General features: G+C 43.6%; 1 protein-coding gene across 2 annotated transcripts in view; it reads left to right on the forward strand.

Annotated features, from left to right (window-relative positions):
• The window catches only part of tmeff1b (transmembrane protein with EGF-like and two follistatin-like domains 1b), a 31,063-nt gene that overhangs the window by 4,248 nt on the left and 11,291 nt on the right, over nucleotides 1-15,524 (forward strand). For both annotated transcript variants that reach the window (XR_010529175.2, XM_065258585.1), the window contains exons 2-3: nucleotides 14,267-14,364; nucleotides 14,970-15,099. Coding sequence is in view for 1 of the 2 variants with exons in the window: in XM_065258585.1 (XP_065114657.1) it covers nucleotides 14,267-14,364; nucleotides 14,970-15,099 (228 nt within the window). In the remaining variant the exon portion in view is untranslated. The remainder of the gene's footprint in view (nucleotides 1-14,266; nucleotides 14,365-14,969; nucleotides 15,100-15,524) is intronic.

Raw genomic sequence — 15,524 nt, forward strand, 5'->3', positions numbered from 1 at the left:
AACCAAGCTGCTAGTCCTTTGTTTCTTCATCTGTAGTTACACCATTACTTTGAAGTATGCAAGGAGAACGAACTTTCGAGTTTAACCATCAGAGGACCGCATTCAAGAACCGATTTACTCTGTTGCACTCTTAAAAAAAAGCTTCCAGAATGGCCTTTGTTAGCCTTTATGATTACATAAAATATATATCTGTCCGTCCATCCATCCTGTGAATTCAATGATACAATTGTTCCAAGCATAACGTTAATAACAGAATATTATTATTATTATTATATCGGATATGTATATAACCTAATAAACAGCTGCGGAAAAAAAATTAGGAGACCACTCAATTTTACTATTTATAGGTATATGTTTAAGTAAAATGTAAATTACATTTTTAGTCTGCCATCTACCCACTGGCGGCTCTTAACTGCTCTTCTGAGTGGGGCAAATTCAAAATATGTGTTCGGAGTGTCGTGTGTTGCTCGTGTTTTCAAAATATGTGTTTGTTGCGTCATGTGAACCATGTGCATCACGTGTTTTGTCAAAAAAAATGCCTGCTGCACACACGTCAAAACCGTTTATGATAAAACAGACGCTCACGTTCACAAAATACACACAAGACACTCCCTTAACAGTAAACTCTGACTACGCATGAGATTATGTGAGTATCTGGCAAACCCGAGCGTCTCTTTTAACACTTTAGACGCGTCTGCAGCAGGCACTTATTTTGACAAGACACGTGATGCACATAGGATCTCGACGTGTTTAACACACATTTTGAAATTACAAACCACACACATGATGGGCTACATACATGTTGTGATGAACTTTGCATCAAGCGCCCTCGAAAAAATAAGTCACCGGCCGCCACTGCAACTACAGACGACATTTTTGCCAAGTTAATAAAAGTAATATTTTTATTTACTGAACATTGAAATAAGGAAAACATGGTCCAAATAACAAAAAATGTATAGGGGTAGTTCCCTTTCAGTCGGTCACTACGACGTCACGTCGTGACCGACGAATTGGGAACTCGCTTAGAGAGACCAATCTGCTTCGAATACTACTAAAACGCCAATGAACTTGGCATTGAGATATTTGCATAATGCTGGCGCCGCCCCGCCAGGTGCGTATATAAGCAGCAGGTGCAAATAGGGAAATTAGCTTTTATTCGCTTCGAAAGCCTGCAGTATCTGCTACTGAGAAGCTACTCTACTCTGTTGGGATCTGATTGCTGAAGTTGGTTGTACTAGCAGTACCACAGCGGACGCTTCGCTTATTCCACGGCTCTACATCTGTTTGTTGTTTTTGAGTTTAGTGTGTGCGTTGCCTTTCCCTGTGCGCTCATCAACTAAGCATCTGAGTGAATTTCCCTAAAAGAGTGATACGAGAGAGCTTTGTGCCTTGTTAAAGGCAGCCACTCTCTCGTATATCCGGACATCAGCGTCCTTTTCAGGATGGCTTTTCGTCCGTGCGATCTTGGGTGCGGCAAATACATGGGTCCGAAGGACGGTCACGAGCGTTGTCTTTCGTGTTTGGGCATCGAGCACGCAGAGGCAGCGTTCGCTGGGGGTAAGTGTTCTCACTGCGAGAGCATGTCCCTTGTGGATTTGCGCAGACGGTTGTCTTTCCTCCGGGAAAAGCGCAACCCTCGTCATGCGAGTGCTGAACGCCGCCACGGTGCGGCTGTGAAGCTCTCAAAGGACGACCTGCGCATCACTGTGCTGAGCCGAGCGGGGGATTCGTCCTCAGGCTCTCAGCCTCCTCATCCACAGCCGGTTGATGTGCCGATGGAGACTTCAGCGTCGTGTTCTACGATGTCTCTAGAATCCATCGTGCCGCCCTCCGGGTCCACCGACGCCGCAGCATCCGAGGGTGGGCCTCCTCCCCCTGACGTGGACCCCGACGCCCTTCCTCCCTCTGGTCGGGTTGGGACGCCGGAGTTCGATCCAGAGATGGTGGCCGTGCTCGCTCGAGCGGCGGAGACCGTAGGGTTAGAGTGGGTTCCCCCCCCTCAGCCCGAACCGTCCCGCCTGGATGATTGGTTCTTTGGAGCTGCCCGGGTTTCACAACCCTCTCCACCGGTGCCTTTCTTCCCCGAGGTGCACGAGGAGCTGACTAGAACCTGGAAGTCGCCGTTTTCCACGAGATTACGGCCGTTTCAGCCCTCCCCCCTCACCTCCCTCACCAGCGGAGCCGCTAAGGGTTATACGGGGATCCCTCCCGTGGAGCGTGCTGTCGCGATGCAACTGTGTCCGGCACACGCTCCCTCTTGGAAGGACCGCCCAACCCTCCCCTCTCGTGCCTGCAGACAGTCCTCCGGTTTAACGGGCGCTGCCCACCAGGCATGTGGAGAGGCGGCTTCAGCCCTGCACGCAATGGCGTTGCTGCAGGTTCATCAAGCGAAGGCCTTGAGGGATCTGCACGAGGGAGGACACGACTCGCCTGTCCTTTCGGAGCTCCGGGCTGCCACTGATCTGGCTCTTCGCGCTACGAAGGTGACAGCGCAGGCGATTGGTCGTGCCATGTCCACGATGGTGGTCCAGGAACGCCACTTATGGCTATGTCTGGCGGACATGTCGGATGCGGAGAAGAACAAGTTCTTAGACGCTCCCGTGTCCCAGGCTGGTCTCTTCGGTGAGTCGGTGGAGTCTTTTGCCCAGCAGTTCTCCGCCGCCCAGAAGCAGACGGAGGCGATCGCTCAGATCATGCCCCGGCGCAAGCGACCTGCATCTCGCCCTCCAGCGCCGGCGGCCCCGTCTGCTCCTCGCCGAGGGCGCCCTGCGGCGGCTGCCTCCACCCCCCCCACTAGAACATCTTCCAGGCCACGGAGGGGGAACAGCCGTCGGCAGCCCGCCCCGCCCGCCCCACCCGCTTCCCGTGGTAAACGGAAATCGAAGCGGCCCTGAGACGGGCGACCTGGATACGGATGGGATCACTCTACGGGAGACGGTGATGGCATCGCTCCCTCCACCGGTAGAGGGCCGGGTGGAGAATCTTTGGTTTCGTTTTGTTCTGTTCCGCCGGCTTCTCAGCCGGCACCCACAAAACCACAAAAAGAGTGCATTCCTATTCCTTCTCCAGGTCTCCAGAGGATCGAGAGAGATGTGAGCGGGCATTTACGTGCTCTTCCTCCCTCTCCTCTATCGCCAGCGGGTGTCCTGAGGAGTTCCAGCTCTCCGCTGAGGAGACGGGACCACCAGCACCCTCTTCGGAGTCTGTGCTCTCCGCTGAGGAGACCAGACGACCGTCACCCTCAGCGGGCTCAGGTCAGTGTCACACACACATACTGTAGATGCTTATGCTGTCACAGCAGACGCACCGGCAGTCCCACCTGTCTCGCTTCGCTGCCCCACCGCGGGTACTTCGGTAGTGTCGTTATTTCTCCTCGTACGGTGCCTGGGTGCTTGGCTTCAGTTCCCAGCCCGTTTCGTTGGGTTTTACGCACAATCCGCCTCGGTTACGAATCCGGCACACCCAAAATTCGGGCTTTCGTTTCACTGTAGTGAAAGCGTCCGATGCACATGTACTGCGTGCAAAAGTCGATATCCTGTTGGCGAAGGATGTTCGAGCCGGTCCCTCTTACCGAGATGATGATGATGATAGGGTTTTCCAGCCTTTATCTCATAGTACCCAAAATACGCGGCGGGTTACAATCGATTTGATTTACGCACCGGCTCTACAAAGGGGTTCTTTTGGACGATAACGCCGAGGCTCGTATTTCAATATTCAGATCGTTTGCAGCCTTAGACCTGTAAGACGTGTACTTTATGTGTCCATCTCCCCTCGCTTTAGACCGTTTTTCGCTCTGCGTCGTGGGGTGGGCATATTAATACTAAGTACATCATTCGAGCTGTCTCTCTCTCTCCGTGTCTCCATATGCTAGTCACGGCTTTAAAATATCAGAGAGAGCGTTGTTCGCATTCTGCTTTTTTCTACGTCGACTTATAATAGCCCGTTCTTGGCAGACGTGTGCGAACACAGAGAGTTAATGCTTTGGCATCTCGCTCGTTTAAGTCTTCAGGTCGACTGGGAAAGAGCAACTTTGCCCCGTGCAGAGGATCCTTTTTCTCAGTATGGAAATAAGACTCGATCGACTAATTGGCGTGTTTAACAAGAGCGCGCAACCAGTCAGTTCTGACTTGCCTCGGTTTAAATCGAGGGAGGTACGCGGTCCCTCTGAAACAATTTCAGAAGCTCCTGGACATATGACAGCATGCTGCGAATGTGACGCCGCCCGAGCTGCTTCATATGAGACCGCTTCAGCGTTGGCTTACGATCGAGTCTCGAGGAGAGCGTGGCACACCGACATACACCGTGTAAACATTGCACCTGCGTGTCACTTAAATTTTTCCCCGTGGTAGACCCGGCATTTCCGATAGAAGATATGCCCCTGAGGGGTCTCCTGGCATTCTGTATATTCCAATGCCCTCAGCACGGGATGATCGCCACGTATGACGGGCTTGCAGTCTCAGGGGTGTGCATAGCACCCCAACTGCCGCGAGCGGTGCGCTGTATATCTGGGACTTGTACGCTCCGCTATGGAGATGCGAGGGAAGGATGTACTAGCCGACACCAATAACATTGCGACTGTTGCGTTATTTACCGTTAAGGCGGTTTTTGCGCTCTCGTCACCTGTCGCATCTCGCTCGTCATCTCCTCCTTTGGAGTCAGAAGCATCTGAGGTCCCTTCGTGCCATTCACATTCCGGGCTCGCTCAATACAGCAGCGGACGCGCTTCTCGAGCTGCGCGCCCCGGCGAATGGCGACTCCACCCCCAGACGGTCCAGCTAATTTGGAAGAAGTTCGGTTGTGCGTAGATAGATCTGTTTGCGTCGCCGGACGATACCCACTGTCGCCTATTTTATTCACTAACCGAGGGCAGCCTCGGCGTGGATGCGTTGGCACACAGCTGGCCTCGGGGGATGCGCAAATACGCATTCCTTCCAGTGAGCTTAATCGCACAGACACTGTGCAGAGTCAGGCAGGACGAGGAGAGCCTTTTATTAATCGTCCGTACTGGACGACTGGGAATTGGTTTTTCATATTTAATGCTCCTCGCGACAGCCCTCCCTGGCGGATTCCCCTGAGGAAGGACTTTCTTTCTTAGGAAGGGGCACATTGGCACTCGCGCCCCGACCCGTGGGATCTCCATGTATGGTCGTTGAGCGCGCGCAAGGTTTAGGTGATTTATCGCAAACGGTATCTAACACCATCGACGCGGTTCGAGCACCGTCCACAAGACGGGCTTACGCGCTTAATGAAACCTTTTTCGTCACCCGGTGCTCTTTGCAATGCGAGGACCCCAGAGAATGCCCCATTAACATTGTGCTTTATATCTTCAACATAGGTTAGATGGTAGGCTGTCCCTTCGCCATTAAAGTTGATATCGCCGCTATTTCTGCTCGTCACTCACTCACTTATCAACGGCAGATCAGTTGGCCAGCATGATTTGGTTATTACACTATAAGAGGCGCTCGCAGGCTAAACCCCTCGCGCCCTCCTTCTATTCCTCCTTGGGACCTGTCCATGGTGCTGAAAGCCCTTCAGGCCCCCCCGTTCGAGCCTTTGCAGTCTGCGAGTCTGAAGCTTTTATCAATGAAAGCTCTGACCCTGCTAGCTTTGGCCTCAGTGAAGAGAGTAGGGGATTTATATGCATTCTCTGTTGACGATTCGTGCCTTCAGTTTGGTCCTGCTGCCTCGAGTGTAACATTGAGGCCCAGACCAGGCTACGTGCCCAAAGTTCCCACCACTCCTTTCAGAGATAAGGTGGTGAGCTTGCAAGCGCTGCCCCCGGAGGACGCAGACCCAACCATGGCTTTGTTGTGCCCCGTACGCGCACTGCGACTCTACGTGGATCGCACGCAAAGCCTCAGGACCTCAGACCAGCTCTTTGTTTGTTATGGTGGCCAGCAGAAAGGGAAAGCTGTCACTAAGCAGAGGATGTCTCATTGGATAGTTGATACTATCGCCCTGGCTTATAATCTTCAGGGTATTCCTTGCCCCCTTTAATTTGAGAGCGCACTCCACACGGAGCGTTGCCTCATCTTGGGCTCTAGCTCGTGGTTCCTCGCTAACAGACATCTGTAGAGCTGCTGGTTGGGCGACACCTAATACGTTCATTAGATTTTACAGTGTTCGTATCGAGCCTGTATCCTCTCGTGTTCTTTCCTCACCAGGGAGGGCACGGAGAGCAGACTCGCATGTCGGCTTGCAGCCTCCAACTGATGCTTCATAACTGTGTCAGTATGGAAGGCCTTCAGAGCAAAAATGCGTAATGGTTTGAATTGCTCTTCCTCCGCTGCCTTGGCAGCCTTTGTTGCGGAGCATTGGCTGTCAGCCTTTCACTAGCTGTATCCTCGCGAACCTACGTGTCTGGCTCGGGCTCCACATTGTGTCCCACCGGGTTCCATTGTGAGTATTTTTCCGTGGGGTTAATCCTACTAGCCCACGTTTCCCTTAGCAGAGCACTGCTTTGCTTACACAGCCACGGCTGTCTTATTCTCTCAACTACGGTTGACTTTCGCCCACCATTAGCCCTTAAGACGGGTGGTGGCTTCCGCAGCGTTCCTATCCCGCTCAGGTAGGGCGCTTCCCAGTCGCTGGCACTTCTGTGGGGTTAAAGGAACATCTAGTGCCCGGCCTTCTGCCTTAAAACCTACCTCCTCCTCCTTAAGTGGAACCGGAGGGCTTTTACGCAGTCACTGGAAGAGGTCAGCCCCTAGTGGCGTTTTGATAGGGATTCCCAATTCGTCGGTCACGACGTGACGTCGTAGTGACCGACTGAAAGGGAACGTCTCGGTTACGGATGTAACCCTCGTTCCCTGAAGGAGGGAACGGAGACGTCACGTCCCGTCGCCACAGGTGCTGCCACCTGCTGTTACGGCCGGTCTCACTTTCCGGCTTTCTCAGCGAATAAGAAGCTAATTTCCCTATTTGCACCTGCTGCTTATATACGCACCTGGCGGGGCGGCGCCAGCATTATGCAAATATCTCAATGCCAAGTTCATTGGCGTTTTAGTAGTATTCGAAGCAGATTGGTCTCTCTAAGCGAGTTCCCAATTCGTCGGTCACGACGTGACGTCTCCGTTCCCTCCTTCAGGGAACGAGGGTTACATCCGTAACCGAGACGTTTCCCAGACAGGGTTTATGTTAAGCCGGGAGGACTAGATTAGGACTAGTTATATTAAGACATTTTAGTAGTTTTCACAAACAAATCTTATAAAAAACAGTACTGGTGTGCATTTTGAGAGAAAATAACAGCACTGATATATGTTCAGATATGTCAGGGCAAGATGTTTTTGAATTAAAGCAGCTCAAACATGCATTTTAGTCTGGGACTGTCCGGGAAACCAGTGTTATCCGATCTTGAATACTACAGAAAAAAAAGTTCAAATTCATTTCTCAGTAACAAAATGCTTATGTTTTTAAATGTATTTTAGGAAAATTACAGAAATTCAATTGATTGAAACACATCTTTGTGTTGTTGTATCAACTCAGTCTTTTACATTGCTGTTGAGTGACTTTATGTCGGTCATGAGTTTTGCTTTTGTTGGAATTAAACGGACACTGAACAGAAATGCTCGTAATACATGTAGAAATGTTGATTAAAGGCAAAACTAAAGTGGTTTCTACATTTTTCAGTGGCTGTATGTGTACAAGAACCCCACATTTGACAACAACATCAACTTATGCACTTTCCAAGTTAATAATGTCTATAAATATTGTCTTTAAGTATATAAAAGTCCAGTTAGAGGACTCGCTACAATTCACTGCCTAACTGCAGTTGGGTTTATCAAACTTCATTAAGTGGATCAAAGCTCACTTCCCGACCGCTGGACCACATCAACCGTGTGACAGCTTCATACCTTACATTCTTTGATCTCACAGTTACAGACTATGAGATGCATATATCAACTTCTTTGATCTCAGAGATTCGTCTGAAGTCATTACAACAGCAATAAATTCTGGTCGGAAGTCATTATTAAAAAAAGCCCGTTTACGTTCACCACAACCCTCAGCCTTAGTATGCCAAGCAATGGCTGCCAAAACATATATTTTTATGGTATGAAGTAGATTTTATTTTTGTACTTGTTACCACCAATATAAATGTTACTCTTTGGCTTGCCTTATAAGTTGTCCTGTCTAAATTTGTGTTTCTTTCTCACTGTTTCTTATTTGCTAGAGGCGGAAAAAGACACTACAGAATAGAAAAAAACCCTTCTAATGCTCTTTACCCCACAGCAGTTTATAGTTGTGCCATTAAAACACAGCCCTGAGCATTTAGACTCGTATAGAAACACAGGCTTACTTCTCTCCTGAGAATACTAAACACAAATTAACGCCGTTAGATTAAAGAGAATTGAGTAGTTCAAAGTATATGTTGATGACAACTTTATACAGTTTGTTGTTTATGTGTTATATCATTTTTTAACTTCATAATATTATGTAAATACATTCAAAATGAGATTTTTAAAGTCCCCCTGTGTAAAATAACTTCTGCATGCCTTAAAATAGCTAAATGTAATTAGGGCTGCATAATGATTAATCGCGATTAATCGTTTGCAGAATAAAAGTTTTTGTTTACATAATATATAACACGTTTGTGTACTGTGTATAATAATTATGTATATATAAATACACACACATGCATGTATTATTTTAAGAAAAAATATATATTAAGTATTTATATATAATATAAATGTACAAATGTATATACACACGTAATTTTTTTTAAATATATACATGCATGTATGCGTGTGTGTGTGTGTATTTATATATACATAATTATTATGCACCGTACACAAACATATATGATGTAAACAAAAACTTTTATTCTGCAAACGATTAATCGCGATTAATCATTATTCAGCCCTAAAACTCCTTCTGTACACCCTTGCTTCATCTAGTATATGCAGATATATGAATATGCAAATTAGTCTCTGGCTTCACTCAGTCACAACAGATCAAACAACCTGATCCACTCTGTCAACACATTGATGTGATTGGTTACATCATGCTTGTGATGTAAAAACCAGGGGCTTTAAAAACTTGATTTTCGCCGGGGGGAACTTTATGGAGATATTAAATAAGGGTGGTCCCTAATGGATCAGCCAAAATAGTATAGTTTTATATCATGGTGATGATACATAATATAGGCTACTATATTCTTGTGGTGTCGACTAGTTAAGTAGCCTGGTTAGTACAACGCAATCTCATGGTAATGGGCTTATCAACGCTACCTCACGAGAATTCGTACACATTTTACGAGTTGGCTAATTTGTATTAATTCATATGACCACATTTTTGTATGATTTGCCTTGACCCATGTGATGTTGGGTTTAGGAGCGAGGTTAGGTTTCATTATAGTTTTTTTCATGAGAATCGTACGTTTTTGCGTGATTAACTTTGTATGCATTCATACGAATTAGCCAACTTGTAAAATATGTACGAATTCTCGTGAGATCAGGCTAGCCTTTTTGTCGCGCATCATATAAACATACCGGAAAACAGGTCTCATCGTTTTCTCTTGTCGAGAAAACAAGTTTTTATTTGTTGCATTTATGATGTTTTAGGATCCAAATATCAGAAAAAAGAATAGTATAAAGAAAAAAACTTGGACATCGGTTGTGCTTATCTTTGGTAGCTCCTTTGAAGGCGTCTTGAGTAAACATTTATATTTAATGAAGCATGCACAAATGACCTAAACCGGAAGTTATGTTACCTGTTTTGCAGAATACGGAAGTTTGTTGCACAAAACCCCTCATTCGTAAATATTTTACATGGCTAACTTATATTTATTCAAATATTTGACATTGGGGTTAGTGGTGGAGTTTAATTTGTTTTGTTTATTAATAATACGAATTGGCTACCTAGCTATTTGCTATTCTCTACATTAGTCCACTCTCGAAAGAGTGAATGAAAAGCAGTGAATAATTCATTTGGCACAAGCATCGGTGGACGAGTAGTGGCTAGCTGTGAATGTACATTAGTCGCATACTCATTATTGCTATGCATTCTGGGGTTGAATGAGTGCACTTAATTATATGATTTCGGACAGCACTAAAAATGGATGTTACCTCAAATAGTGCACTATTTAAGCGTAAAAGGAGCTATTTCGGACACAGCCATTGATGTATTCCCACATATGCATCAAACTTGTTTCCAAAACGTTTTTATTCCATAAACTGTGGAAACAAGAGGAAACATAATACCATTTGATGCAGAAAAAGTAATTAAGTCTAAATTTAAGGCTCAGTGTCGAGCTATAACGCCACAGCTTCCTGTTTTAATGAGAGACTTTGCAGGGTCTATTGACCCGTAGAGGAGATGACTATTGACTGTGAGCGGATGAGCTGTTTGGCTACAGGCAATGGACTGATGTCCTTATCTTTCAGATGCCATTGATTTCAGCCTGTGCTCTGATTATCTTTGCTCACTGTGAGATCTTGGTCTCATGGCCCACTTTAGTCCCGCACACATTGTGTGCATTGTGTTTGTTTGAAGATGTACGCTTAAATCTAGGACACTTTAGATGAGGCAGCTTTAAGAAGCACCGGATGCAGGAGCTTTGTCGTTAAGGTTACAGTTTATCTCAGTAGGTTAATATCAGAGGAAAAATATGTGAGCATGATGTGGTGATATTCAGTCCCTCCAGAAAAATGCAATTATGCGATCGCATGATTTAACGCATAATCAGCCAAAGTCCGCATATTTATGTGGGGGCAAAGACTAGAATTGCAAATTCTAGTCTTTGCCTAGAATTTGCAAAACTGTACGTGTCATTTTATCAAGAAGCTTCTTAAAGTTTCACTTTAGGATTAATTTTAAAGAATATCGATAGAGTTTAATCTGGGCTCTTATTGGCTGCTTTTCCTTCAATATTCAGTCCAAGGGTGTTTTCAGACCTGTAGATCGATTGCTTTGTTCTGAAACTGGGGGTTAAATGCATACAATGTTGCAATCTTGGTTCGGTTCGCATTCACAAGGCAATATTTCCAGACGAACCAGACTTTGTTAATACAAGACACGTGCGAGTAAACTGTCCTTTGATTGGTCAGAGTGCATCTGTTTATTTTCCCTGATTCTGCTCAAATTTGTGGGATTAATTAATTATATTTGTATTATCCACTCCACACAAATAAAGTATTACTAGAAAGCCCAGGATGTCTTTTTGGCAGGACAGTATGATTCAAATAGGTTGAATAAATTGAGCTTGACTCAAACTCATGTCCACTACAGAGGACAAAATGAATTGTTGGGTCTCAGGAGGATATTACTACTGTACAAAACCTATTAGCTTGATGTGAACTCATTATCGTGTCGTCTTTTCCCGCAGGCACTGTTCCTAACACGTCGTTTATCAAAGCACATTAACACTTTCACAGATTAATAACTCATCTTTATCAACATCCTTACTAATGAACTTCTTGTCTTGTTTTTTTGTATTTGAGACACAAACTCTCTCCAAAATCACTTGGATGAGTTTCTGTGGCCACAACATTTGGGCTGTTTTTCAGATGCACAGCTCGGACACATGCCAGAAACCGTCTTTAAAAGCATGTGTCCCTCTGTCTTAAAGCTCATCTGCTTAAATTAACACAAGGTTGATGGCTGTTCTGTGTCCTTTATTTGCATGTGTCATAATACCCTGCTGTGTTGTGAATTTATATGAAATCCTCATAGGGATAAGTGCACTGTAAAAATTGCTGTAGTTATGAAACTGTTTGCCAGTAACTTACTGTGGATTTAAATGCATGTTATTTACGTGCAACAGTTTGTTATTTTATTTACAGAATAAAACTATAAAATAACAGCCTCATGCAAAACATTTTGGGAACCAGAAATCCTTATCAACCTGTTTTTTTCTTCAGATTTTGGTTCCAATTTTTTTTACAAACTGTTGCCAGTACATAACATACATTTAAATCTACAGTAAGTTACTGGCAAACAGCTGCATAACTACAGCATTTTTTTACAAACCGTTGCCAGTAAATAACATCAATTAGAATCTACAGTAACTTACTGGCAACAGCTGCATAACTACATCAATTTTTACAAACATTTGCCAGTAAATAACATAAATTTAAATCTACAGCAAGTTACTGGCAAACAGCTGCATAACTACAACATTTTTTTACAAACCGTTGCCAGTAAATCAGTAAATAACATCAATTTAAATCTACAGTAACTTACTAGCAACAGCTGAATAACTACATCAATTTTACAAACATTTGCCAGTAAATAACATACATTTAAATCTACAGTAAGTTACTGGCAAACAGCTGCATAACTACAACATTTTTTTTTACAAACAGTTGCCAGTAAATAAAATACATTTAAATCTACAGTAACTTACTGGCAAACAGCTGCATGGGCAGCATTTTTTTACAAACGGTTGCCAGTAAATAAAATACATTTAAATCTACAGTAACTTACTGGCAAACAGCTGCATAACTACAACATTTTTTTTACAAACAGTTGCCAGTAAATAAAATACATTTAAATCTACAGTAACTTACTGTCAAACAGCTACATGGGCAGAATTTTTTACAAACGGTTGCCAGTAAATAACATACATTTAAATCTACAGTAACTTACTGGCAAACAGCTGCATGGGCAGCATTTTTTACAAACAGTTGCCAGTAAATAACATACATTTAAATCTACAGTAAGTTACCGGCAAAAAGCTGCATAAGTACACCATTTTTTACAAACCATTGCCAGTAAATAACATACATTTAAATCTACAGTAAGTTACTGGCAAACAGCTGCATAACTACAAAATTTTTTTACAAACTGTTGCCAGTAAATCAGTAAATAACATCAATTTAAATCTACAGTAACTTACTAGCAACAGCTGAATAACTACATCAATTTTACAAACATTTGCCAGTAAATAACATACATTTAAATCTACAGTAAGTTACTGGCAAACAGCTGCATAACTACAACATTTTTTTTACAAACAGTTGCCAGTAAATAAAATACATTTAAATCTACAGTAACTTACTGGCAAACAGCTGCATGGGCAGCATTTTTTACAAACGGTTGCCAGTAAATAACATACATTTAAATCTACAGTAAGTTACTGGCAAACAGCTGCATAACTACAACATTTTTTTTACAAACAGTTGCCGGTAAATAAAATACATTTAAATCTACAGTAACTTACTGGCAAACAGCTACATGGGCAGAATTTTTTACAAACGGTTGCCAGTAAATAACATACATTTAAATCTACAGTAACTTACTGGCAAACAGCTGCATGGGCAGCATTTTTTACAAACAGTTGCCAGTAAATAACATACATTTAAATCTACAGTAAGTTACTGGCAAAAAGCTGCATAAGTACACCATTTTTTACAAACCATTGCCAGTAAATAACATACATTTAAATCTACAGTGAGTTACTGGCAAACAGCTGCATAACTACAGCATTTTTTTACAAAACGTTGCCAGTAAATAACATACATTTAAATCTACAGCAACAGTACTGTCATTTCTACCGAAATTTTTAACAGTGAGTGTTTTCATTTTACTGTACACTGTCAGAATAATAGCCGATCCCCATTATGCTACCCTTTTTAGAAAGTACACATTTGCACCAACAGGATTCATATATTAGTTCCTCAAAGGTGCATATTGGTACAAGATGTATACAAATATGTACCTAAATGGTACATACTAGGACTTTTTTAAAGGACACTGCCCTCTTAATACAAGTTGAAGTATGTCAATGTCATGGTATTTTTGTAAGGGTATAGACATGTGGATGTGGGCTATAGTATCAATTAACCACTTCTCTAAATATTCCATCATGCCCATCTGTGTGTCTGAGGAATCGCTCTTGATACATTTCTGCTGAAGGGCTTTGCTCCCGCAGCCAGAGGTCTGAAATATGATTGGCAGTTGACTGTAGACAGCTGTTGGACACATGCTCGGTACAGCTGCTGCGGGGGTGCTGCTTCCTGTGTGGTGTTATTGGTAAAGCTGATTTCAGATCAGTTTTGTCTCAGTCTTATGTTTGATGCCGAAGCGGGTGAAGCTGATTCAGCATGTGCACATGAAATAACTTCCTGTTATAGTGTTTGATGATACGTTATGAGAGAAGATCCATATGTAAGCCCAGTCTTATTAACCATTAACACTTTCTGGCCATCTGAATGCCATCTCCCATTAAACCCAACATGTAACATATTGACAAGAAACAGGCGTGTAATAACCCTGAGACTGATTTGTCCAAGCTTGAAGTTTAATCAACCTCATGTTTCATTTGCAGATCTGCCAGAGAAGAAGAGCGACCTACGAGTGTGCAACGATGCCACGTGCGCCCATGGTGGCACCTGCAAAGATCTGAAATGTGTATGCCAATTTCAGGTACATGTTTTTATCTTTTATATAATAAAATTTATTTTGACCCTACATCACTTGAATATTTGCCACAATGCTACATTATTGCTATTATATTTACCTTTTTGGCAGATGCTTTTGTATACGTTTTTATCAAGTTACACTACCGGAAAAAAAATAGTAAAGAAGTCAGTGGGACGATACCCTTTAAAAGGTCCTAATATGTACCATTTAGGTACAGATATGTATACATTTGGTACCAATATGCACCTTTGAGGTCCTAATATGCACTTTTTTTTAAAGGGTACCGCCCCAGTGACAGCTTGTGTATCTTGAGATTGTAGGCTTGACAACCTAAGCATTTGATGGTTTAAAAGCATTTATCCTCTTCACATAGAAGCCCTTTGTTCTGAGTGAAAAATCCCCCACAGCATGAAGCTTTTTCTTTGATTGTTGCTCGAATTATCCGACCTGATCAATACTTAAGCATTGACCTTCATTCGCTTGTGGTCAATGAGCCATCGTTCTCAAACATATTAGCCTTAAAAATCCTGTCAGTCGTGGCATAAATCTCATCTCCGGTCAGTTACGCAGAACGTCTCACAAGTATCATCTATCCTTGTTTGCCGCAGTGCCCTAAGAACTACATCCCCGTGTGCGGTTCAAACGGAGACACCTATCAGAACGAATGCTATCTGAGACAAGCGGCGTGTACACAACAGAGATCCATCACTCTGGCCTCCGAGGGACCCTGTTATCCCGGTAAGTCTCTCTTCCGCTTCCTGAAACCAAACCTAACATCTTTTTTTTTCTTGGATCGCATTTCGGTGACAGCACTGATTTTAGTGCAACTCACAAACATGTGATGCTGCAACAAACAGTGATGGTCTGAGGAAATGTTATTGCTCATATGTTGTTTTTTGTTCATAGCTCATTTTGATGTCTGATCCACTCTATTTCTTCCAGCATGTATTCCTTCAAACCATTACCATGCCCTATATACGCTCACCTAAAGGATTGTTAGGGACACCTGTTCAATTTCTCATTAATGCAATTATCTAATCAACCAATCACATGGCAGTTGCTTCAATGTATTTAAGGGTGTGGTTCTGGTCAATACAATCTCCTGAACTCCAAACTGAATGTCAGAATGGGAAAGTAAGGTGATTTAAGCAATTTTGAGCGTG

This window comes from Paramisgurnus dabryanus, chromosome 22, assembly GCF_030506205.2.
Source record: "Paramisgurnus dabryanus chromosome 22, PD_genome_1.1, whole genome shotgun sequence".
Taxonomy (NCBI): Eukaryota; Metazoa; Chordata; class Actinopteri; order Cypriniformes; family Cobitidae; genus Paramisgurnus; species Paramisgurnus dabryanus.